A 26031-nucleotide genomic window follows, 5' to 3' on the forward strand; every position below is an offset into this window, starting at 1 on the left:
ATATGTGTTAGAATACAATATTTATCTTACTGACTTACTTCACTCTGTATAACAGGTTCTAACTTCATCCACCTCGTTAGAACTGACTCAAATGTGTTCCTTTTAATGGCTGAGTAATACTCCATTGTGTATATGTACCACAAATTCTTTATCCATTCATCTGTCGATGGAAATCTAGGTTTTTCATATTCTAGCTATTATAAACAGTGCTGCAATGAAAAATGGGATGCATGTGTCTTTTTCAATTTTGGATTCTTCAGGGTATATCCATAGGAGTCGGAGTACAAGGTTATATGGTGGATATATTCCTAGTTTTTTAAAGGAATCTCCATCTTCCATAGTGGCTCTATCAATTTACATTCGCACCAACAGGTGCATGACCATACGCTTCTCTCCACACTGTCTCCAGTATTCATTGTTTGTAGACATTTGGATGATGGCCATTCTGACTGGTTTGAGGTGATATCTCATTGTAGTTTTGATTTGCATCTCTCTAATAATGAGCACACAGTAATCCAAGTCTATGCCCCAACCAATAACGCTGAAGAAGGTGAAGTTAAACGGTTCTATGAAGACCTACGAGACCTTTTAGAACTAACACCCAAAAAAGATATTTTGTCATTATAGGGGAGTGGAATGAAAAAGTAGGAAGTCAAGAAACACCTGGGGTAACAGGCAAATTTGGCCTTGGAATATGGAATGAAGCAGGACAAAGGCTAATAGAGTTTTGCCAAGAGAACGGACTGGTCATAGCAAACACCCTCTTCCAACAACAAAAGAGAAGACTCTACACATGGACATCATCAGATGGTCAACAATGAAATCAGATTGATTATATTCTTTGCAGCCAAAGATGGAGAAGCTCTATACAGTCAGCAAAAACAAGACCAGGAGCTGACTGTGGCTCAGATAATGAACTCCTTATTGCCAAATTCAGACTTAAATTGAAGAAAGTAGGGAAAACCACTAGACCATTCAGGTATGACCTAAATCAAATTATGTATGATAATACACAGGAAGTGAGAAACAAATTTAAGGGACTAGATCTGATAGATAGAGTGCCTGACGAACTATGGATGGAGATTTGTGACATTGTACAGGAGACAGGGATCAAGATAATCTCCATAGAAAAGAAATGCAAAAAACCAAAATGGCCGTCTGGGGAGGTCTTACAAATAGCTGTGAGAAGAAGAGAGTGAAAAGCAAAGGAGAAAAGGAAAGATATAAGCATCTGAATGCAGAGTTCCAAAGGATAGCAAAGAGAGATAAGAAAGCCTTCCTCATGATCAATGCAAAGAAATAAAGGAAAACAAAAGAACGGGAAAAGCTAGAGATCTCTTCAAGAAAATTAGAGATACCAAGGGAATATTTCATGCAAAGATGGGCTCAATAAAGGATAGAAATGATATGGACCTAACAGAAGCAGAAGATATTAAGAAGAGGTGACAAGAATACGCAGAAGAACTGTACAAAAAATATCTTCATGACCCAGATAATCACGATGGTGTGATCACTCACACTCACCTAGAGCCAGACATCCTGGAATGTGAAGTCTAATGGGCCTTAGAAAGCATCATTACAAACAAAGCTAGTGGAGGTGATGGAATTCCAGTTGAGCTCTTTCAAATCCTGAAAGATGATGCTGTGAAAGTGCTGCACTCAATATGCCAGCCAATTTGGAAAACTCAGCAGTGGCCACAGAACTGGAAAAGTCAGTTTTCATTCCAATCCCAAAGAAAAGGAATGCAAAGAAGGCTCAAACTACCACACAATTGCACTCATCTCACATGCTAGTAAAATAATGCTCGAAATTCTCCAAGCTAGGCTTCAGCAATACATGAATTGTGAACTTCCAGATGTTCAAACTGGATTTAGAAAAGGCAGAGGAACCAGAGATCAAATTGCCAACATCCACTGGATCATGGAAAAGCAAGAGAGTTCCAGAAAAACATCTACTTCTGCTTTATTGACTATGCCAAAGCCTTTGACTGTGTGGATCACAAGAAACTGTGGAAAATTCTGAAAGAGATGGGAACACCAGACCACCTGACCTGCCTCTTGAGAAACCTATATGCAGGTCACGAAGCATCAGTTAGGACTGGACATGGAACAGCAGACTGGTTCCAAATAGGAAAAGGAGTACATCAAGGCTGTATATTGTCACCCTGCTTATTTAACTTCTATGCAGAGTACATCATGAGAAATGCTGGGCTGGAAGAAACACAAGCTGGACTCAAGATTGCCAGGAGAAATATCAAGAACCTCAAATATGCAAATGACACCACCCTTATGGCAGAAAGTGAAGAGGAACTAAAAGGCCTCTTGATGAAAGTGAAACAGGAGAGTAAAAAAGTTGGCTTAAAGCTCAACCTTCAGAAAACGAAGACATGGCTCTGGTCCCATCACTTCATGGGAAATAGATGGGGAAACAGTAGAAAGGGTATCAGACTTTATTTTTGGCAGCTCCAAAATCACTGCAGATGGTGATTGCAGCCATGAAATTAAAAGATGCTTACTCCTTGGAAGAAAAGTTATGACCAACTTAGATAGTATATTCAAATGCAGAGACACTACTTTGCCAACAAAGGTTCGTCTAGTCAAGGTTATGGTTTTTCCTGTGGTCATGTATAGATGTGAGAGTTGAACTGTGAAGAAAACTGAGTGCTGAAGAATTGATGCTTTTGCACTGTGGTGTTGGAGAAGACTCTTGAGAGTCCCTTGGACTGCAAGGAGATCCAACCAATCCATTCTAAAGGAAATCAGTCCTGGGTGTTCGTTGGAAGGCCTGATGCCATAGCTGAAACTCCAATACTTTGGCCACCTCATGTGAAGAGTTGACTCATTGGAAAAGACTCTCATGCTGGGAGGGATTGAGGGCTGGAGGAGAAGGGGACGACCGAGGTTGAGATGGCTGGATGGCATCACTGACTCGATGGCCATGAGTTTGGGTAAACTCCGGGAGTTGGTGATGGACAGGGAGACTTGGCATGCTGCAATTCACAGGGTTGCAGAGTCGGACATGACTGAGGAACTGAACTTAAGTGAAATGAGAAGGGTATGAAGCAGTATTGGCCAATACATTCCTGTATCCTTGCCTGGAGAGCCCCCCTCCTTGACAGAGAAGTCTGGCAGGCCACAGGCTACAGGGTCGCAAAGAGTCGTACACGACTGAAGCAACTATGTGCGCATATACACAAGATGTTTTTTGCCTGCAGCAGTTCTGCCCCAGTGAGAGTTGTGCATGAATGTGACACAGCTTCTTGGATTGTGGGGACTCTGGCAGTGCAAGTGTGGAGCGACACGGTCTGCCTCCACCACAGGAGTTATGGCCCTATCAGAGTCTTTTTTTGAGCCTCTTGCACCTGGCCATCAGAAGGCCTCTTTGGCCAGTCTTTCTCCATAGCTCTGCCCATTCAGGTACTTAGAGGGCTCCCTTGCCTGGGGTCTCTCTCTGTTGTTTGGTGCATCAGGCACATAGAAGGGGGCCCCCCTGTTTGGAGTCCCACTCTGTAGATAGTCACATCAGTCACTTAAAGGAACACCCTGGGTGGGGTCCTACTCTGTAGTTCAGTGCTTCAGGTGTTTGGTGGGCCAGGCTCTCTACTGTTCACTTGCTGATGGCGGACGTGGGGAGAGAGGCTATGGTGATGGCCACACCCCTTATGCGTGACTCAGCAGTATCACCTTTCTTCCATGGCTGCCTGGCTTTCCTCCACCAGCATTTCTCACCATGATCTCCTCCCTCACATCCCCTCAATCCATCTCTCCCCAGTTAACAGCAGCCCTCACCCTGGAATTGCTCCACAATCCTCAAACTCCAGCTCCCAGCCCCTGCACCTTCCACAGGACCAGCATTCCTGTCCAGGGTAGGTATGGTTGCAGCAAGGACTATCTGATTCTCATTCCATTTAGGCTGTCACAAACCAGCTCTTTCGCTCTCAGCCTTAAATGTTTCTCCTCTGACTCAGACAATTGCCCTGATGATGGGATCAGACCCCTGCTTCAGTTCCCCCACCCACTGAGGGCAAGTCCAGTCCTAATAACACTCGTGTTTTTCCCTCTAGTTCCTTCATCCTACCGAGTTTTGCATGGCTCTATATATTCTTTTCCAGTGGTCAGGTTCTCCTGTCCACTCTCAGTTGGTGTTCTGCGTGCACTTTTGTGTCTGAAGGTGTATTTCTGATGTATCCATGGAGAGAGATGTACTCCACATCTGCCTACTCCTCCACCATCTTGTTCTCTCCTGTTTAAATTTTTTTAGAAACTCCCATACTGTTTTTCAAAGTGGACAATTTAAATTTAAATTCCTACCAATGGTCTACTTTTCCCCTAATCCTCCTAGCACTTATCACTTGTATTTTTTTAATTAACTTTTACTGATGTTAAAGACATTGATTCCTTTAGCTCTTTTGTTTCTCAAGATTGTTTCAGCTACTTGGGGTCGTTTTTGTTTCCATATGAATTTTGAAACTTTTTGTTCTAGTTCTGTGAGAAACATCAATATTTTGACAGTAATTGCATTGAATCTGTAGATTGCTTTGGGTAGTATGGTCACGTTAACAATATGGATTCTTCCAATCTAAGAACACAGTGTATCTTTCCATCTGTGTCATCTTTAACTTCTTTCACCAGTGTCTTATTGTTATCAGAGTACAGGTCATTTGCCTCTTTAGGTAGGTTTATTCCTATTTGATGCAATGATGAATGAGATGGTTTCTTTAATTTCTTGTTCTGATATTTTGTTGTTAGTGTAGAGAAATGAAACAGATTTTATATGTTGACTTTGTATTCTGCAACTTTACCAAAATCATTAATGAACTCTAGTAGTTTTCTGGTAGCATCTTTCAGATTTTCTATGTATTTTATCATATCATCTGTAAATAGGAACAGTTTCATTTCTGCTTTTCTGATTTGGATTCCTTTCATTTTCTGTTATGTACATTTTTCAAAATTTATTTTTAATTAAAGGATAATTGCTTTACAATATTGTATTGGTTTCTGCCATACATCAACATAAGTCAGCTCTACATATATATAGGCCCCTCCCTCTTGAATCTCCATCCTATCCCCCATCCCATTCCACGTCTCTATGTTGTCACAGAGTGCTGGTTGAGCTCTTTGCATCATACAGCAAATTCCCACTGGCTCTTTATTTTATTTATTGTAAGGTACATTTCAATGCTACTCTCTCAATTTATCCCACCCTCTCCTTTCTCTGCTGTTTCCACAAGTTTGTTCTCTATGTCTGCATCTTTGCTGCTGCTGCATCACATCAGTCGTGTCTGAGTCTGTGCGACCCCATAGACGACAGCCCACCAGGCTCCCCAGTCCCTGGGATTCTCCAGGCAAGAACAATGGAGTGGGTTAACATTTCCTTCTTCAATGCATTAAAGTGAAAAGTGAAAGTGAAGTTGCTTAGTCGTGTCCGACTCTTCACAACCCCATGGACTGCAGCCTACCAGGCTTCTCCGTCCTTGGGATTTTCCAGGCAAGAGTACTGGAGTGAGTTCTCATTGTCTTCTCCGATGTCTGTATCTCTATTGCTGGACAAATAAGTTCATCAGTACCATATTTCTAGATTCCATATATGTGCATTCAGTTCAGCTCAGTTGCTCAGTCATGTCCAACTTTTTATGACCCCATGAATCACAGCACACCAGGCCTCCCTGTCCATCACCAACTCCCGGAGTTCATTCAAACTCACGTCCATCGAGTTGGTGATACCATCCAGCCATCTCATCCTCTGTCGTCCCCTTTTTCTCCTGCCTCCAATCCCTCCTGGCATCAGAGTCTTTTCCAATGAGTTAAGTCTTCACATCAGGTGGCCAAAGTATTGGAGTTTCAGCTTTAGTATCAGTCCTTCCGAAGAACACCCAGGATTGATCTCCTTTAGAATGGATTGGTTGGATCTCCTTACAGTCTAAGGGACTCTCAAGAGTCTTCTCCAACACCACAGTTCAAAAGCATCATTTCTTTGGCGCTCAGCTTTCTTTACAGTCCAACTCTCACATCCATACATGACCACTGGAAAAACGATAGCCTTGACTAGACAGATCTTTGTTGGCAAAGTAATATCTCTGCTTTTCAATATGCTATCTAGGTTGGTCATAACTTTCTTTCCAAGGAGTAAGCATCTTTTAATTTCATGGCTGCAGTCACCATCTGCAGTGATTTGGGAGCCCCTCAAAAAAATAGTCTGACAGTTTCCACTGTTTCCCCATCTACTTCCCATGACGTGATGGAACCAGATGCCATGATCTTAGTTTTCTGAAAGTTGAGCTTTAAACCAACTTCAATAAAATATACAATATTTTTTTTTCTCTATCTGACTTTACTCTGTATAACAGGCACCTCACTAGAACTAACTCAAATTTGTTCCTTTTTATGGCTGGGTACTATTTTATTTATCTTTTTCTTCCCTGATTGTGTTGGCATGGACTTCCAAACTATGTTGAATAAAAGTGGTGAAGGTGGACATCTTTATATGATTTCTAATCTTAGAGGAAATGCCTTCAGCTTTTCACCATTGAGCATGATGTTAGGTGTGAATTTGTCATATATGATCTTTATTATGCTATGTTCCTTCTATGTCCACCTTCTGGAGAGGTCTTTTTTCTTAATCATAAATAGATACTGAATTTTTCAAAAGCTTTTTCTGCATCTATTGAGATGACCATATGGTTTTCATTCCTCCATGTGTTAATGAAGTATATCACATTGATTGATTTGCAAATATTGAAAAATTCTTACACCTTGGGGATAAATCTCACTTCATCATGGTTTATTATTCTTTAAATATATTGTTAGATTCAGTTTTATATTATTTTGTTGAGAATTTTTACATATATATTCATCACTGATATTGACCTATAATTTTCTTTTTTATGATATCTTTGTCTGGTTTTGATCTCAAGGTGATGCTGGCCTCACAGAATGAATTCAGAAGTGTTCTTTCATCTGCAATTTTTTGGAGTAGCTTCAGAAAGATAAGTGTTAACTCTTCTCTAAATGTTTGGTAGAATTCACCTGTGAAGCCATCTAGTTCTAGGCTTTTGTTTGTTGGGAATTTTTTAAAAACTGATTCAATTTCTTACTGGTAATTGGTCTGTTCATATTACACTACAGAGCTACAGTAATCAAAACGTGGAACTGGCACAAAAACAGACACATCAATCTGCAATAAATGGTGCTGAGAAAACTGGAAAGCTACATGTAAAGGAATAAAATTAGAACATTCTTTAACATCATATACAAAAATAAATTCAAAATGTAATAAAGATCTAAGCATAATATCAGACATTATACAATGCATAGACAAAAATATAGGCAGAACTCTTTTTGACATAAATCACAGGAACGTTTTTGTGGGTCTCTCTCCTAAAGTAAAGGAAATAGAAACAAAAATAAAACAAATGGAACCTAATTAAACTTAAAGTCTTTTGCACAGCAAAGGAAGCCATCAATGAAATGAAAAGATAGCCTACTGAATGGGAGAAAATATTGTCAAGTGATTTGAACAGTAAAGGATTAGTATCCCAAGTATATAAATAGCTCATACAATTCAACATCAAAAAAACAAACAACCCAATTTAAAAATGGGCAGAATAACTAAAGAGACATTTTTCCAAAGAGGAAACGCAGCTAGCCAGTCAACAGACACATGAGAACATGCTCAATATCACTATTCATCAGGGAAATGCAAATCAAAACCACAATGAAATATCACCTGACACCTGTCAGAATGACTATCATCAAAAAGAACACAAATAATAAATATTGGAAAGGATGTGGAGGAAGGGGAATCTTATATTATTGTTGGGAATGTGAACTGGTATAACCACTGTGGGAAAAGAATGGAGGTTACTGAAAAACAAACAAACAAACAAACAAAAAAATAGAACTACCATCAGTTCAGTTCGGTCACTCAGTATTGTCTGAATTCTTGCGACCCCATGAATCGCAGCACGCCAGGCCTCCCTGTCCATCACCAACTCCGGGAGTTCACTCAGACCTACGTCCATCGAGTCCATGATGCCATCCAGCCATCTCATCCTCTGTCATCCCCTTCTCCTCCTGCCCCCAATCCCTCCCAGCATCAGAGTCTTTTCCAATGAGTCAACTCTTCACATGAGGTGGCCAAAGTATTGGAGTTTCCGCTTTAGCATCATTCCTTCCAAAGAAATCCCAAGGCTGATCTCCTTCAGAATGGATTGATTGGATCTCCTTGCAGTCCAAGGGACTCTCAAGAGTCTTCTCCAACACCACAGTTCAAAAGCATCAATTCTTCGGCACTCAGCCTTCTTCACAGTCCGACTCTCACATCCATACATGACTACAGGAAAAACCGTAGCCTTGACTAGATGGACCTTAGTCGGCAAAGTAATGTCTCTGCTTTTAAATATGCAAACTAGGTTGGTCATAACTTTTCTTCCAAGGAGTAAACGTCATTTAATTTCATGGCTGCAGTCACCATCTGCAGTGATTTTGGAGCCCAAAAAAAAATAAAGTCTGACACTGTTTCCACTGTTTCCCCATCTATTTCCCATGAAGTGATAGGACTGGATGCCATGATCCTCATTTTCTGAATGTTGGCCCATCAATTCCAATCCTGGTTATATATCTGAAAAAAACAAAAACAATAACATTAAAAAGTATATATATCACAATGTTCATATCAGTATTATTAAATTCCCAAGCTATGGAGGCAACCTAAGTGTCCATCAACAGGTGAATGGATAAAGAAGATGCAGTACATGTATTTAATATAAAAGAAAATACTACTCAACCATAAAAAGAATGAAATTTTGTCATTTGCAGCTTTTCTTCCCATGGTCTTACAAAATCTCCTCCTGCCACTGCCCCTCTGAGAACAAGGAAGGAGGAAGAAGTGGAGAGCTGACTCACCTTTTTGCTGCTGCTGCTACTGCTAAGTCGCTTCAGTCGTGTCCGACTCTGTGCGACCCCATAGACGGCAGCCCACCAGGCGCCCCTGTCCCTGGGATTCTCCAGGCAAGAACACTGGAGTGGGTTGCCATTTCCTTCTCCAATGCATGAAAGGGAAAAGTGAAAGTGAAGTCACTCAGTCATGTCCAACTCTTCATGACCCCATGGACTGCAGCCTACCAGGCTCCTCTGTCCATGGGATTTTCCAGGCAAGAGTACTGGAGTGGGGTGCCATTGCCTTTTCCTGAGCCTAATTGAAGGAACTTTTCTTTCTACTTAACCACATTTAAGTTCACTCTATAAAGAAGATTTAATTTTGGAACTTCTTTCACTATGAATTTGTTATAAAAGACTAAAAGAAGGTATGCCTGCTATCATTCTTCATTTTAACTAAAATATTCACAGAAGGAAATTGTGCAGTTTCCTGACTGCACAAAAGCTACAAACATTGACGGATGGAATTTCAAAATCACCTTATAGCTTCAAAACCTCTCTCCCTGAGAAGAAAGCAAATGAGGGAGGAAACTATATCATGGCTCAACAAGACATAGCCAGCACTAGTAAGTTTTTTAAATGATCCAAACTTGTACCATTTTTCATTGTAATCCTTCCCTTTTTTTTCTCAATCTTTTACAAGATTACAGCATTCTGCGTTTTAGTCTCCAGAGATTTTTACTAATTCATGTTTTTCCTCTTATAAGACAAACAGACTTAAATGACCAAGGATGCCCCTGAGCCTTTTGGAACACAAAGTTACCTACCTTTAGTTAGATACACATGCTGGTCTACAATAGAAGCAGTTGATCCTGCAGGACAAACTCTACGGTCTTTGTCACACTCACATGAATGCATCCATGTATGATGGACTCCTGGAGCACTAACAAAGGCTAATAGAGGCACACCTTGCTTTACTGCACTTTATTGTGCTTCATAGGTACTCTGTTGAGCTGTGGATGGTTTACTGGTAGTAGACTGAATGGAAGAGAAAAAGGGAGGATATTATTGCATCCCGATGCTGACATCGTTCTTAGAGAAACGATGCTATTTATGCTGTATAACACACACATACACAAAGACAGACATGCGCCACTATATAAAAGCTGTCATAATTTTTGCTGTTATCTAGAGTTAAAAACAGGATCTTAAAAATTGTTATACCTACAGTCAATTAGTCTTCAACATAGGAGGAAAAAATATACAATGGAGAAAAGATAGTCTCTTCAATAGGTGGTGTTGGGAAAGCTGAACAGCTGTGTGTAAATCAATAAAGTTAGAACACACCTTCATACCATGCACATAAATAAACTCAAACTGGCTTAAAGACTTATATATGACATAACAACATAAAACTCCTAGAAGAGAATATAAGCAAAACATTCTCTAACATAAATTTTATCAATGTTTTCTTAGTCAGCCACTCAAGGTAATATAAATGAAGACAAAAATAAATTAGATTGATCAAGGAAACCAAAAGAAAACCAAAAAGACAAGCTACAGACTGGGGGAAAATATTTGCAAATGATGTGACTTATGAGAGCTTAATTTTCAAAATATACAAACAGTACATATAATCCAATAACTAAGAAACAAACAACCCAATTGAAACATGGGCAGAAGAGCTAAATAACACTTTCCCAAAGAAGACATACAGATGGTCAATAGGCACATGAAAGGATGTTAGCCATCACTAATTATTAGACAAGTGCAGAGCATCACCTCACACCAGTTAGAATAGCCATCATTAAAAGGTCTAAAATAGATGTTGGAGAGATTATGGAGGAAAGGGAATAGCCTTACACTGTTGGTAAGAATGTACATTGGTGCTGCCACTGTGGAAAACAGTATGGAAGTCCCTCAAAAAATTTAGACTAGAACTGCCATAGGATCATGCAATCCCACTCCTAGGCCTATATCCAGAGAAAACTCTAATTTGAAAATATACATGCACCCTAATGTTCATTGCATCATATTTATAATAGCCAATGTATGCGACCTGATTGTATATCAACATATGAATCAGTAAAGAAGATGAGGCACACACATACAATGGAATACTATTCAGTTATAAAAAATGAAATAAAATCATCTGCATTAGCATGGATGAACCTAGAGATTATCATACTAAGTGAAGTAAGTCAGAAAGAGAAAGACAATATAATATGTCATTTATATGTGAAATCTAAAATATGACACAAATGTATTAATGTAAATAGAGAGTTTCATTAAGAGATGTAGAAAATAAACTATGGCTCTCAGGGGAGAAGGCAGGGAGGGATGAATTGTCTATGTCAAACCAGGATCGACATAGACACACTGTTATATATGAAATAATAACAAAGACCTACTATACAGCCTGGGGAACTCTCCTCAGTATTCTGTAATGACCTATATTGGAAAAGAATTTTACAAAAAGTGGATATATGTATTGGGTTGTTCAAAAACTTTCTTGGATTTTTCTGTAAGATGTTACAGAAAAACTCCAAACTATTTTTTGGCCAGATATGTATAACTAATTCACTTTAATGCATACCTGAGACTAAGACAACATTTAGTGTTAGCAACTCAGTCATGTCTGACTCTCTGTGACCCCCTGGACTGTAGCCCACCAGGCTCCTTTGTCCATGGAATTCTCCAAGCAAGACTATTGGAATGGATAGCCATTCCCTTTCTCAGAGGATCTTTCTGACCCAGGGGTTGAACCCGGGTCTCCTGCATTGAAGGCATAATCTTTACTGTCTGCGCCAACAGTTAGAGTAAATAAACTATACTCCAATAAAAAATATTTTTAAGAGAGATTAAGAAAATGACATTCATAGAGGCTTCAAAGGGATGTGAAAGTTGTGCTAAAGAATACAAGATTTGTAAAAATGAACAGTGTAGAGATCATTTCTCAAGTGATCAAGAGCAAGCGCTTTGGGATAAGAAAGACCACCAATCACTAGTCACATGACTTTGGGGAATTAACTAGACTTGTCTAAAATGGAGAAATCAAAAGCTAAGTAAAATAATACATATGCATTTCTTATTACACTCCTAGTAGATCCTCAGAAATCATAATCAGTATATAGTATTGTTCTTAACAATGTAGATAAATTGGATAGGTGAAAGAAATGTCACATAACTTACTCAAAAATGGCATGAAATGACAGGTAATTCTGTACAATGGAAACTTCGGTATATGTGAAAGGGCATGAGAAAATTAGGCTAGAGACATAAAAAGGGATATGGCAGTGTGTGTGTGTGCTCAGTCGTGTCTGACTTTTTGTGACCCCATGAATTGTAGCCCACCCACCCAGCTCCTCTGTCCATGGGATTTTCCCAAAAATAATATTGGAGTGGGTTCCCATTTGCTCCTCCAGAGGATCTTCCAGACCCAGGGATTGAACTCGTATCTCCTGCATTGGCAGGCAAATTCTTTATCACTAAGCTACCTGAAAAGCCCTTGACAATAAGTTCAGTTCAGTTGAATTCAGCCACTCAGTCGTGTCTGACTGTTTGCACCCCATGAACCACAGCATGCCAGGCCTCCCTGTCCATCACCAACTCCCAGAGTCCACTCAAACCCATGTCCATTGAGTCAGTGATGCCATCCAACAATTTCATCCTCTGACGTCCCCTTCTCCTCCTGCCCTCAATCTTTCCCATCATCAGGGTCTTTTCAAATGAGTCAGCTCTTTGCATGAGGTGGCCAAAGTACTGGAGTTTCAGCTTCAACATCAGTCCTTCCAATGAACAACACCCAGGCCTGATCTCCTTTAGAATGGACTGGTTGGATCTCCTTCAGTTCAGTTCAGTTCAGTTCAGTCGCTCAGTCATGTTCTTTGCGACCCCATGAATCGCAGCACACCAGGCCTCCCTGTCCATCACCAACTCTCAGAGTTCACTCAGACTCATGTCCATCGAGTCCGTGATGCCATCCAGCCATCTCATCCTCTATCGCCCCCTTTTCCTCCTGCTCCCAATCATTCCCAGCATCAGAGTCTTTTCCAATGAGTCAACTCTTCGCATCAGGTGGACAAAGTACTGGAGTTTCCGCTTTAGCATCATTCCTTCCAAAGAAATCCCAGGGCTGATCTCTTTCAGAATGGATTGGTTGTATCTCCTTGCAGTCCAAGGGACTCTCAAGAGTCTTCTCCAACATCACAGTTCAAAAGCATCAATTCTTCGGCACTCAGCCTTCTTCACAGTCCAACTCTCACAACCATAAATGACCGCAAGAAAATCCATAGCCTTGACTAGATGGACCTTAGTCGGCAAAGTAATGTCTCTGCTTTTGAATATGCTATCTAGGTTGGTCATAACTTTTCTTTTTTAATTTCATGGCTGCAGTCACCATCTGCAGTGATTTTGGAGCCCAAAAAAATAAAGTCTTCTACTGTTTCCCCATCTATTTCCCATGAAGAGATGGGACCAGATGCCATGATCTTAGTTTTCTGAATGTTGAGCTTTAAGTCAACTCTTTGCTCTCTTCTTTCACTTTCATCAAGAGGCTTTTTAGTTCCTCTTCACTCTCTGCCATAAGGGTGGTGTCATCTGCATATCTGAGGTTATTGATATTTCTCCCAGCAATCTTGATTCCAGCTTGTGTTTCTTCCAGTCCAGCGTCTCTCATGATGTACTCTGCATAGAAGTTAAATAAGCAGGGTGACAATATACAGCCTTGATGTACTCCTTTTCCTATTTGAAACCAGTCTGTTGTTCCATGTCCAGTTCTAACTGTTGCTTCCTGACCTGCATGCAGATTTCTCAAGAGGCAGGTCAAGTGGTCTGGTATTCCCAACTCTTTCAGAATTTTCCACAGTTGACTGTGATCCACACAGTCAAAGGCTTTGCCTTATGTAAAAAAGAGAGAAATTGAATCTTCTTTGTTAAAAAAAAAAAAAGAAAGAAAAAGAAAAGAAAAGGGAAATAATTGAGAGGTTTTATGTAGAAGAATTGGAGAAGGTAATGGCAACCCGCTCCAGTGTTCTTGCCTAGAGAATCCCATGGACAGAGGAGCCTGGAGGGCTGCGGTCTACAAGGTCACAAAGAGTCAGACATGCCTGAAGTGACTTAGCACAGTGTAGCATGTAGAAGAATGCCTAATTATTGTTACACTTTAGTAGTAAAATATTTTGGCAATGATCTTGAGGGACTCTTTACAGAGAGAGAGAGATCATGTTTGGAGACAGGAAGATAAATTGTAAGGATTAGTCTGTGCTGGAGCCCACTCTTTCCACAACTATGAAGAACTGACCGTGAAAAATTCAGGAATTTTGTGCTGCTGGCTAAACAATGAGTATGATGAAAGCAACCTCAGTAGTAGTAGTATTTACACCACTGAAATTGGAAAATGCTTTTAATTCAAAGAGTTAGTCTATGAGCACACTCTCAGGAAGCAATTTCAAAAGTCCAGATAAGAATGGGAAAATAAGGAGACTTGAAGTATTTAAAAAAAAAAAAAAAAAAGCTTCTTTCAAAGTAGAACCTCACATGTTTGTGAGTGTAGGTGGTGAGAGAGGTGAGAAGTTCAAATATTATTCTAGATTGCTACCATAGGCAATTGGATAAATTATGTTATTTACTAAGACTGAGAATGCAAGAGAATACCATGTTTCAAGAATAAAAATGTGTGAACCAAAGTAGAAGATAATACAGGTAAAATGAGAAAATTTTAAAAGAGAATCCAAGAACAGTGTGGAGATTCCTTAAAAATTGCAAATAGAACTACCTTATGACCCAGCAATCCCACTTCTGGGCATACACACCGAGGAAACCAGAATTGAAAGAGACACATGTACCCCAATGTTCATCGCAGCACTGTTTATAATAGCCAGGACATGGAAACAACCTAGATGTCCATCAGCAGATGAATGGATAAGAAAGCTGTGGTACATATACACAATGGAGTATTACTCAGCCGTTAAAAAGAATTCATTTGAATCAGTTCTGATGAGATGGATGAAACTGGAGCCGATTATACAGAGTGAAGTAAGCCAGAAAGAAAAACACCAATACAGTATACTAACGCATATATATGGAATTTAGGAAGATGGCAATGACGACCCTGTATGCAAGACAGGGAAAGAGACACAGATGTGTATAACGGACTTTTGGACACAGAGGGAGAGGGAGAGGGTGGGATGATTTGGGAGAATGACATTCTAACATGTATACTATCATGTGAATTGAATCGCCAGTCTATGTCTGACGCAGGATGCAGCATGCTTGGGGCTGGTGCATGGGGATGACCCAGAAAGATGTTATGGGGAGGGAGGTGGGAGGGGGGTTCATGTTTGGGAATGCATGTAAGAATTAAAGATTTTAAAATTTAAAAATAAAAAACTTAAAAAAAAAAAAAAAGAGAATCCAAGGAAATCCAGAAATGATATATAATAAGAATTAAAAAAAAATGTTTATTGAGGAGGAGGCATAACAACAGCGTTCTAACTAAGCACAAATGAAAACATGGGGGGAAGGTGTCCCTGAATCTAGAATAACTACATCTTAGAGCAAAAGGTACCCGTCTTAATCCTTGCACACATGATAAAAATATGGTAGTATCTACATGGCATGAATGGCATCTCAGATTATACACTTAGGAACACACTCATGCACACATAAACACAAAGATCTTCCATTAGATTGTTGATTACACTAATCGAAGCAGAAATTTCAATGCAAATAATTCAAGTAGAAATACTGTCATAATGCACACAGATTTGTACATAAACATTAGTCGACCCACTTCTTAGACTCCTTAATTCAAGAATTCCTGCATTCTATCTCAAAGTCACAGCATTTGCACCCAGTGTGTCCTTACCCTAGGGCTCCTTCTCTCTCCTTTCTTGCTCCATTTAGGATCTCTCTGCAATGCCATGCAGTAGTCAAACCAGCACTTTCGCCTTCCTGTGGCTCTCCTTATTTACTCTCTGGGATGTTGTTGTTGTTTTTCAGTTGCTAAGTCATGTCAAATTTTTGTGACCTCGTGAATGGCAGCACATTAGTCTCCTCTGTCCTTCACTCTCTCTCAGAGTTTGCTCAAATTCATCTCCATTGAGTTGGTGATGCTATCTAATGATCTCATCTTCTGCTCTCCCCTTCTCCTTTTGCCTCAGTCTTTCCCACCATCAGGGTTTTCTCCAAAGGGTCAGCTGTTCACATCAGATGACCAAAATATTGGAGCTTCAGCTTTAGTAACAGTCCTTCCAATGAATATTCAGGGTTGATTTCCTTTAGGACTGACTGGTTTGATATCCTTGCAGTCCAAGTGATTCTCAAGATTATTCTCCAGCACCACAATTTAAAAGCATCAGTTCTTCAGTTCTCAGCCTCCTTTATGGTCCAAATCTCCCATCCATGCATGACTTTTAGAAAAACCATAGCTTTTATTGTATGAAACTTTGTTGGCAAATTGATGTCTCTGCTTTTTAATATGCTGTCTAGGTTTGTCATAGCTTTCCTTCCAAGAAGCATGGGTATGCGTGGTCACTAAGTCACGTCTAACTCTTTGTGACCCCATGGACTGTAACCTACCAGGCTCTTCTGTCCATGGAATTTTTCAGGAAAAATCACTAGAGTGAGTTGCCGTTTCCTCCTCCAGAGGATCTTCCCAACCCTTAGATCAAACCCGTGTCTCCTGTGTCTTCTGCATTGGCAGGCAGATTCTTTTCCACTGAACTATCAGGACTTGCCAGGTGACTTCTTCTCAAACAGCAAGTGTCTTCTAATTTCATGGCTGCAATCACTATCTGCAGTGATTTTGGAGCCCAAGAAAATAAAAACTGTTACCGTTTTCATATTTTCCCCTTTTATTTGCTATGAAGTGATGGGGCTGGATACCATGGTCTTAGTTTTTTTAGTGTTGAGTCTTAAGCCAGCTTTTTCATTTTCCTCTTTTACCTTCATCAAGAGGCTCTTTAGTTTCTCTTCATTTTCTGCATTAGAGTGGTTTTGCTGTTGTTCAGTCACTCAGTTGTGTCCAACTCTTTGCAACCCCACCAACTGAAGCAAATGAGACTTCCCTGTCCTTCACTATCTCCTGGAGTTTGCGTGAACTCATGACCATTGACTCAATCATGCCATCCAACTATCTTTTCCAGCATCAGGGTCTTTTTAAATGTCAGCTCTTTGCATCAGGTGGTCAAAGAATTGGAGTTTCAACTTCAGCATCAGTCCTTCCAATGAATTTCAGGACTGATTTCCTTTAGGATTGACTCCTTACTGTTTGATCTCCTTGCTATCCAAGGGACTCTCAAGAGTCTTCTTCAAATCCACAGTTTGAAAGCATCAGTTCTTTGGCACTCAGCCTTCTTTATGGTCTAACTCTCACATTCATATATGACTACTGGAAAAACCATAGCTTTGGCTATATAGATGCATGTTGGCAAAGTGATGTCTCTGCTTTTTAATATGCTGTCTAGGTTTGTCATAGCTTTTCTTCCAAGGAGCAAGTGTCTTTTAATTTCATGGCTGCAGTCTCTCCACAGTGATTTTGTAGCCCAAGAAAATAAAGTCTCACCATTTCCATTGTTTTCCCATCTATTTACCATGAAATGATGGGACCAGATGCCATGATCTTCATTTTTTGAATGTTGAATTTAAGCCAACTTTTTCACTCTCATCTTTCATCTTCATCAATAGGCTCTTTAGTTCCTCTTCATTTTGTGCCATTAGGATGATGTCATCTGCATATCTGAAGTTATTGATATTTCTCTTGGCAATCTTGAGATCAGCATGAGCCTCATCCAGCCTGGCATTTCACATAATGTACTCTACATATAAATTAAATAAATGGAGTGACAATATACAGCCATAATGGACTCCTTTCACAATTTTGAACCAGGTCCAAGTGGCTATGGTCTAATCAGAGAAAACTCAGGCCATTGGCTCTCTGCTATGACAATGACATATATGTACACCATAAGTCAACTCTACTTTTCCATGCATAAAGTCTTATGATTGACATTTCTAAGGTCCCATCTGCCTAAACTTCTGACACTGTAATTCCTACTCTCATAAGATCATTCCATTGCTCCAAATCCTCCTTGGAGCAAGGGAATCCCAAGGAGGTTAATCTGCCTCCCAGGTCTCATATGCCTACCTAAACATACCATGCAATTCTATCTTCTGTAGGTCCCTGGGTTAAACAAAGTTTTAATGTTTTCAGAGAGAAGTTTGCAATTGTGGTGCTGTGGGAGGGAAGGGGGTCCAAGCTGGAGAAGTCTTGGGAATATCACGACATAGGCTATTATTCTGTAGAAAATTGGCATAGTGGGAATATTGTAATATGTGTATGTGTGTAAGAAAGAGAGAGAGACAGATAGACAGAAAGTAGGAGAGAAATGTTTTGGTTCCTTTGATGATGAAAACCATTTGCCAGGAAACAAATAGAGGTTCAGAAAACAGAATACACCACCACTAAAGCTGTTGACTTCAAGACAAACTTTGAAGCAGAGTCAGCTTCCAGAACTTCTGACATCCAGCATGTACCCAACTGAAGACTGCCCCCAGACTCCTCAGAAGCTGCCACCAACCTCATCCAGCAGGTCCTCAACCAAAGTACCAGATTCCTGGTTTCAGCATTTCCCCCTCCCTACAATACAATGACAGAGGTCAATAGAACCATAAAAGAACTTCTCACTAATCCTCTGCAATATACAATCCTTTATTAATAAGATCATGCATGTTGTTACTGGATGTGTATTTAAAGATCCTACTGACTTTCAAATTCCTGCTATTATTATGCTGCCCTTTGCATGAGGATTACCTATGACCTAGTGTGCACCTATATTATTCCTCTTCAGCAGTAGGTATAATTAGTAACTTGTTTGTTTAATGTTATTGTGTTTCCTTCAATACCTTGTGAAAGAGTGAGCTTAGGGTGCAATAAAGTGGAGAAATACAGAAACAAACAAAGCACTATCACCAATTCTTTCTCTTTTTTATTACGGAAATAACATTATTGTTAAATTTTAGGAAATGCAGATACATAGACAAAAATAGTTCATTTTAACTGTCTGAAATTTCCCCTCTATCAAATGCTGTATTTTGTTAAATAGTCTTTCTGATTTGAAATTTTGTTTTGTGTACTCCAAAAAATATCAATTTGGCTCAAGTTGACTTCTATAATTTATGTTTTTTCTTTTACCTGCTATGTTTGCCAGTGTTATTTGATACAGGAAATACAGATATAAATTATTATTTTAACATTAAAGAGTGGTTGCATGATTGTTTTATAAGTTAAAAAATAATCTTTATTATTTAACCTCAGGCTGTTTCAGTACTCCCTTTACACACAATGAATAGGTGTTTATCAGGTCTCCTTTCATAATACTGCCTATAGAACATTATTTTTTCTTAAGTCCTGTGTACATCTTCTCAAGGTGCTGCTGTGGTTACTTGTAAGAGATTTGCTGTTACTGATTTACCTGTCCTTGGACTGAACATCTGGCTATAGGGAGAAATGGCCACAGTGATGATAAGCTTAACACAGTTGAGCCCCATGACCCACAGGTCATGGCCTGTACAGTGATACAGGTCAGACCACAAGGAGCACTGCTAGTCTCTAGAGGCAGCTCGCCTGTCTCCATGAACTGGTCCTTACCACTCCCATGGCCCACCGTTTCCTTCTTACTTTCTCTTACAGATCAGTGGCCTCCCTTCCAACTCATACTGAAATGGAGCAGCCATTGGGCAGACAGGAGGCCCTAGAAAAGCCCCCTGACACCTGACTTCTCCTTTGGCACTCTTCTCCTCAGGGTCCTGCCATTATTCTATCAGGAGTGTTTAGAGAAGGAAAAACACTTTCCCCTCTGTCCTTCTGAGCTCTTAGCTGAGATCCCTGTTTTAAAACAAAGAGTAACAGGGAAAAAACAAGCAGAAGTTTACTATTAATAACAGTTGTTCCTAATCTACACATAGAACATACCCAGGAAAAATAAGTAACTCCCTGAGATGGCCTAAGCCACCAGGTTAAATACCATCTTTAGTGAAAGACAGAAAAAAGAAAAGTGTGGGAAGGCCAGTTATGGGGAAGTTACCAGGAACAATAAGGGAAATGTTGGTTATGCAGGTTGACATCAGTTTTTCCTCTGGTGATAATATTCTCTTGAGATTTAGAGTCCTCCTTCTCTTTCTTCTTCCCTCATTTAAGGGGCAAACACTGTTAAAATGGAGATTTAATTTATAAATACAAATTCCCCTTACAAAATGTCATCTTCCTCTCTGGTTTTAAATCTTCCTCCATGTGTACTGTTTTTCAGAATAATCAGCTTATGGTCATCTTGTTACAGGGAAACATATTTTAGGGTGGCTAATTCTGCTAGTTCAGTTCAGTTCAGTTCAGCTGCTCAGTCGTGTCCAACTCTTTGCGACCCTATGAATCGCAGCACGCCAGGCCTCCCTGTTCATCACCATCTCCCGGAGTTCATTCAGACTCATGTCCATCGAGTCCGTGATGCCATCCGGCCATCTCATCCTTGGTCGTCCCCTTCTCCTCCTGCCCCCAATCCCTCCCAGCAGCAGAGTTTTTTCCAATGAATCAACTCTTCTCATGAGGTGGCCAAAGTGCTGGAGTTTCAGCTTTAGCATCATTCCTTCCAAAGAAATCCCAGGGCTGATCTCCTTCAGAATGGACTGGTTGGATCTCCTTGCAGTCCAAGGGACTCTCAAGAGTCTTCCCCCCAACACCACAGTTCAAAAGCATCTATTCTTCGGCACTCAGCTTTCTTCACAGTCCAACTCTCACATCCATACATGACCACAGGAAAAACCATAGCCTTGACTAGCCAGACCTTAGTCCTTTATTCAGATCATTTCCAAATTCCATAAATTCATGAAATTCTTTCAATACTGTCTTACTTTTTAATTACAACACATTCCTGAAAAGGGGCTTACTAATTTGGAACTTTAAACTGCCTTGTCTCCTGAGATGAAATCAACTGTTTCTGTTAGGAGTCATTCTTTACTCTCAGTGTTGTCAAGGGTGATTTACTTCCACCTTTACTTGTGTCTTATTTTGCACATGGAAATGAGTTGATGGATGATTTAAGATTACTTTTTTACCTTTTTCATCCTCATCTCTACTAGAAACCACTCCACAACAGCATTGCTACTGCCCATCGCCTCCCTTCTCTACATAGTTCTTCCTGCCAGAAATACATTTTCATTTGAGTTAGCACTTTTTTAAAGAAAGATATCCTCCCTACAAGATTCATAAAACAGAGAAAAAGAAGAAAAATAACTGTTTAAATCTTCTCCATCTATTCCATTAGATTATCTATACTGTGTCAATGATTTTCATCTAGTTTTTTTCTTTTGCCCCCAACTCTTCTCAATTATATTCTTTATTGAGGCTCAAAATTAAGCCATAGATGATTCTCATTAGGGAGTGTACCTACATTCCTTTTCTTAATTGTGCCTGTTTTTGGTGTGTAATTCTAAGTAGAAACCAAGATAAAGAAGCTAAAGAAGCTTCCAGAGAGGAGGGCTTCCACAGGGGTCCCAAAGAAGTAATAGCGCTGAAGGCAATGGAACGATTTACATATTATGTTAGAGAAGGCAAGAGGAAGGTATTTCATGCCACAGTGGCTACTGAGAGCCAGTTCTTCCAAGTGAAGGTTTATCATGTGGCCCTGAAGAAGTTCATCACAAATAAAACCATTGCCATATTCAGATTATTTTGGCTGCCGTGGGTTCTTGGAGGTGTTCAATGCCTCATCCATGTCTGATGTTAACCCTGACTGAAAGGTGGAGGTCTCTAAAAGCCTCATTAAAAAAGCAAAGGAAACTCCTAAAATCAGTCATCTTTACTTGCAAGCTCTAGGACTATTTGGGAATAGGGTATTTTTAGTGCATAAGATAAGCCCACATTATTGTTTCGCAGTATTTCTTCTGAAATCCCAGAATATAAAAGTTATGTAAGTTTATGTAACTTCATAAACACAGGAACTCAAAGCCCCCTGACCAAGGATAGTTGGTATAGTCTTCCCACTTCAGAATATAAGACAGATGATCTCTTACCTTCTTCCCAAGGTAACAGCATGCAAGTTCTTTAAAAAGTGATTCACCAAAAGACATGGCCTTTTATCAGCTGTGCTAATTCATTCACAGCCACCCTGTGCAGAGTTTATATATATATATCTATTAACATATTATTAACATGTTAACATAGATATATAGATAAAGAAAGAAAACTCCTCATGATCGTGTTTTTTGAGTTCTGCCTCACCTGTTTCAGTAACAGCTTAACTTATTTGAGATTAAAGAATTGCTCTTCCAAGCTTGGATTCCAGCTGTGAAAACCAAGATAAGAAATCAATAGACTACTTTGCCCTAGAATCAGCTCTTATCAACAATTAGCTAAGATTCTGATCACTTAAACTCTAAAGTCTCTCACCTTTTCACATTCTTTCATCAAAAATTGTTCAGCAACAAATTCTGGCATTAACTTCAAAGAGAAATATGGGTATTAAAAAGACTAGAAAAATTAGTTGTTTCATTGCTTAAGGAATTAATATGGACAATAAAATGCAAATTTTGGTAAAAGTCTTAGAATCAGGGTAGGTATTTCAGTGTCAACACATCATAGAAATACTAAACTCAGCTGACCTAACTTTTGTATGAAGTATGTTTCATATTTCGTTATGCATGTATTCTAGTGTGATCCTACTTACCCACTGTTGTTTTCTGTACACTCTAAGTAACTGCATACAAGTGTATTTGTAGAATTAATGAATAAAGTAAGTGACATAGGACCTACAACAATGAAATCAGGTGATCTAGATTCAAAATTTGGGCAGATTAGTGAAGAAGGAATTAATAGAAAAGATAGAGCAAATGTTGAAATAGCAATCCACTTAAGGAAGGCTTGAAACAATCTTTTGAGACCCACAATAAGACATGAATAGCCTTTCTACTTGGTTCTAGGGGAGACCCAGAGAAACCTGTTAAGCTTGTCAGACCACACAACTTCCAATTTCCTTAGGAAATCTCAGCTATTCTGAAATGGAAGCAGAAAAAATTAGGAAAGTAATCCCTTTTTCTAGAAGAACCCAGCACAGAAACACCTAAAGGAAGGAAAGATACATAGGAGTTTTAATGGGAGGATAAACTGAACAAGATATCTAACACTATTTGGTACCTGTAATTCTGGACCTCCTGCTCATAGCAACTCGCATGAGGCAAAAGTTTCCACTAATACCCTATATTTTCAAAGCTGCGGAAATTTATGATCCAGTTATCAGAAGATGGGTGCTAATTTTCTTTTGAAGAAATTGGTATGTAATAAAAGCATATATTGTGAAATACAAGATAATACAAGAGTGATGGAAGCCCTCATTTATGGATGGTGACTGACCAGTATCAACTGTGAGGAAAATGATAGGCTTGCACTCGTCTGCTTTGAATTGGCATCAGTTAGGGATAAGAGCAGAGAAGGCAATGGCAACCCATTCCAGTACTCTTGCCTGGAAAATCCCATGGACAGAGGAGCCTGGTAGGCTGCAGTCCATGGGGTCATGAAGAATCGGACACGACTGAGCGACTTCCCTTTCACTTTTCACTTTCATGCATTGAAGCAGGAAATGGCAAGCCACTCCAGTGTTCTTGCCTGGAGAATCCCAGGGAGGGTGGAGCCTGGTGGGCTGCTGTCTATGGGATCTCACAGAGTCGGACACAACTGAAGTGACTTAGCAGCAGCAGCAGCAGGGATAAAAGGCAGCTGAGATCCATAAGTCATAGTTTCATCAAGGTAAGATCATCTGGTGGGTTATCATTGCTCCAAAGTAGAAGTCTTTAAAAAAACTAGACTACTGCTATTACACAGAAAACACAACAGGTGGAATAACTAATCCTTGCCACTTAGTGGGTGTAAATAATCATTCATTTTTAAAAGAATATTTTTAAATTTAATTTTTTATATTGAAATATTGTTAATTTTGGGCTTCCCTGGTAGCTCAGTTGCTAAAGAATTCACCTGCAATGCAGGAGACCCTGGTTTGATTCCTTGGTCAGGGAAGATCCCATGGAGAAGAGAGATAGGCTATCCACTCTAGTATTCTTGGGCATCTCTGGTGATTCACATGGTAAAGAATCTACCTGCAGTGCAGAAAACCTGTGTTCTATCCTGGGGTTGGGAAGATCCCCTGGAGGAGGGCATGGCAACCCACTCCAGTATTCTCACCTGGAAGATCCTCATGAACAGAGGAGCCTGGCAGGCTACAGCATATGGGGTCACAAAAGTGTCGGACACGACTGAGTAACTAAGCATAGCACAGCAGAGTTAATTTTGGAGGAGGAAATGGCAACCCACTCCAGTAATTTTGCCAAGAAAATCCCATGGACAGAGAAGCCTGGTGGACTACAGTCCGTAGGGTCACAAAGGATTGAACATGACTGAGCACAGCACATCATTAATTTACAATGTTGTCTCAGTTTTAAGTGCACAACAAAGGGATTCAGTTACACAGACACAGACATACACACACACATACATACACATATTATTTTTTGACTAATTTCCATTATAGTCTATTATAAGATATTGTGTGTATCTTATATACACAATATATACCTATGCTATACAGTAGGTCCTTGTTGTTTACTTATTTCATATGTTATAATGTGTTATATTAATCCCAAACTCCTAATTTATTTCCCTTCTCCCCACTTCTATCCACTTTGGTAGCCATAAGTTTGTTTTCTATGTCTATCAGTCTAACTCTGTTTTATCAATAAGTTCATTTGTATCATTTTTCTAGATTCCACATGTAAGTACTATCATATGATATTTCTTTCTCTGTCTGATTATTTTGCTTTGTATAATAATCTCTAGGTCCATCCATGTTGCTGCAATAGCATTGTTTTATAACTTTTATGGCTGAGCACTGTTCCCTTGTATATATATACCAGGTCTTCTTTTCCCATTCAACTGTCAAAGGGCATAATCTACTTGGACACCATAGCAGTTGTAAATAGTGCTGCTGTGAACAGAGTGGTGCATGTATTTTTCAAATTAGAGTTTTCTCCAGATCTTACATATTGTAGGACCGTAAGAATTAAAGATTTTAAAATTTAAAAAATAAAAAACTAAAAACAAAAAAATAAAATAAAATAATAAAAATAAATAAATAAATAAAAATATGTTTAGTTATCAAAGGAAACTCCATACTGCTCTCCATTATGACTATGATTTACAATCTCAGCCATAGTGTAGAAGGTTGTTTTTTTTTTTTTTTCCATACCCTCTCCAGCATTTATTACTTGTAGACTTTTTCAGTTCAGTTCAGTTCAGTCGCTCAGTCATGTCCAACTCCTTATGACACCATGAACATCAGCACACAAGGCCTCCCTGTCCATCACCGACTTACGGAGTCCACCCAAACACATGTCCATTGAGTTGGTGATGCCATCCAACCATCTCATCCTTTGTCGTCCCCTGCTCCTCTTGCCCTCAATCTTTCCCAGAATCTGGGTCTTTTCAAACGAGTCAGCTCTTCGCATCAGGTGGCCAAAGTATTGTAGTTGCAGCTCTAACATTGGTTCTTCCAATGAACACCCAGGCCTGATCACCTTTAGGATGGATGAATTGGATCTCCTTGCAGTCCAAGGGACTCTCAAGAGTCTTCTCCAATATCACACTTCAAAAGCATCAAGTCTTCTGCACTCAGCTTTCTTTATAGTCATCCATACATGACTACTGGAAAAACCATAGCCTTGACTAGACGGACCTTGGTTGACAAAATAATGTCTCTGCTTTTCAATATGCTATCTAGGTTGGTCATAACTTTTCTTCCAAGGAGTAAGCGTCTTTTATTTCATGATTGCAATCACCATCTGCACTGATTTTGAAGCCCCCAAAATAAACTCAGCCACTGTTTCCACTGTTTCCACTGTTTCCCCATCTAAATAGATGAAGTGATGGGACCAGATGCTATGATCTTACTTTTCTGAATGTACAGCTTTAGACCAACATTTTCACTCTCCTCTTTCACTTTCATCAAGAGGCTCTTTAGTTCTTCTTCATTTTCTGTCATATGGGTGGTGTCATCTGCATATCTGTGGTTATTGATATTTCTCCCAGCAATCTTGATTCCAGCTTGTGCTTCC

At 39.6% G+C, this 26031-nt stretch overlaps 1 protein-coding gene across 1 annotated transcript in view; it reads right to left on the reverse strand.

The window, feature by feature from the left end:
* Nucleotides 1-18319: 18319 nt before the first annotated feature.
* The window catches only part of AIM2 (absent in melanoma 2), a 53732-nt gene continuing 46020 nt past the window's right edge, over nt 18320-26031 (reverse strand). The window contains 2 exon segments of the mRNA XM_042243394.1: nt 18320-18517; nt 22322-22372. Coding sequence (XP_042099328.1) covers nt 18320-18517; nt 22322-22372 — 249 coding nt within the window.

Source organism: Ovis aries, chromosome 1 (genome assembly GCF_016772045.2).
Source record: "Ovis aries strain OAR_USU_Benz2616 breed Rambouillet chromosome 1, ARS-UI_Ramb_v3.0, whole genome shotgun sequence".
NCBI classification, from domain to species: Eukaryota; Metazoa; Chordata; class Mammalia; order Artiodactyla; family Bovidae; genus Ovis; species Ovis aries.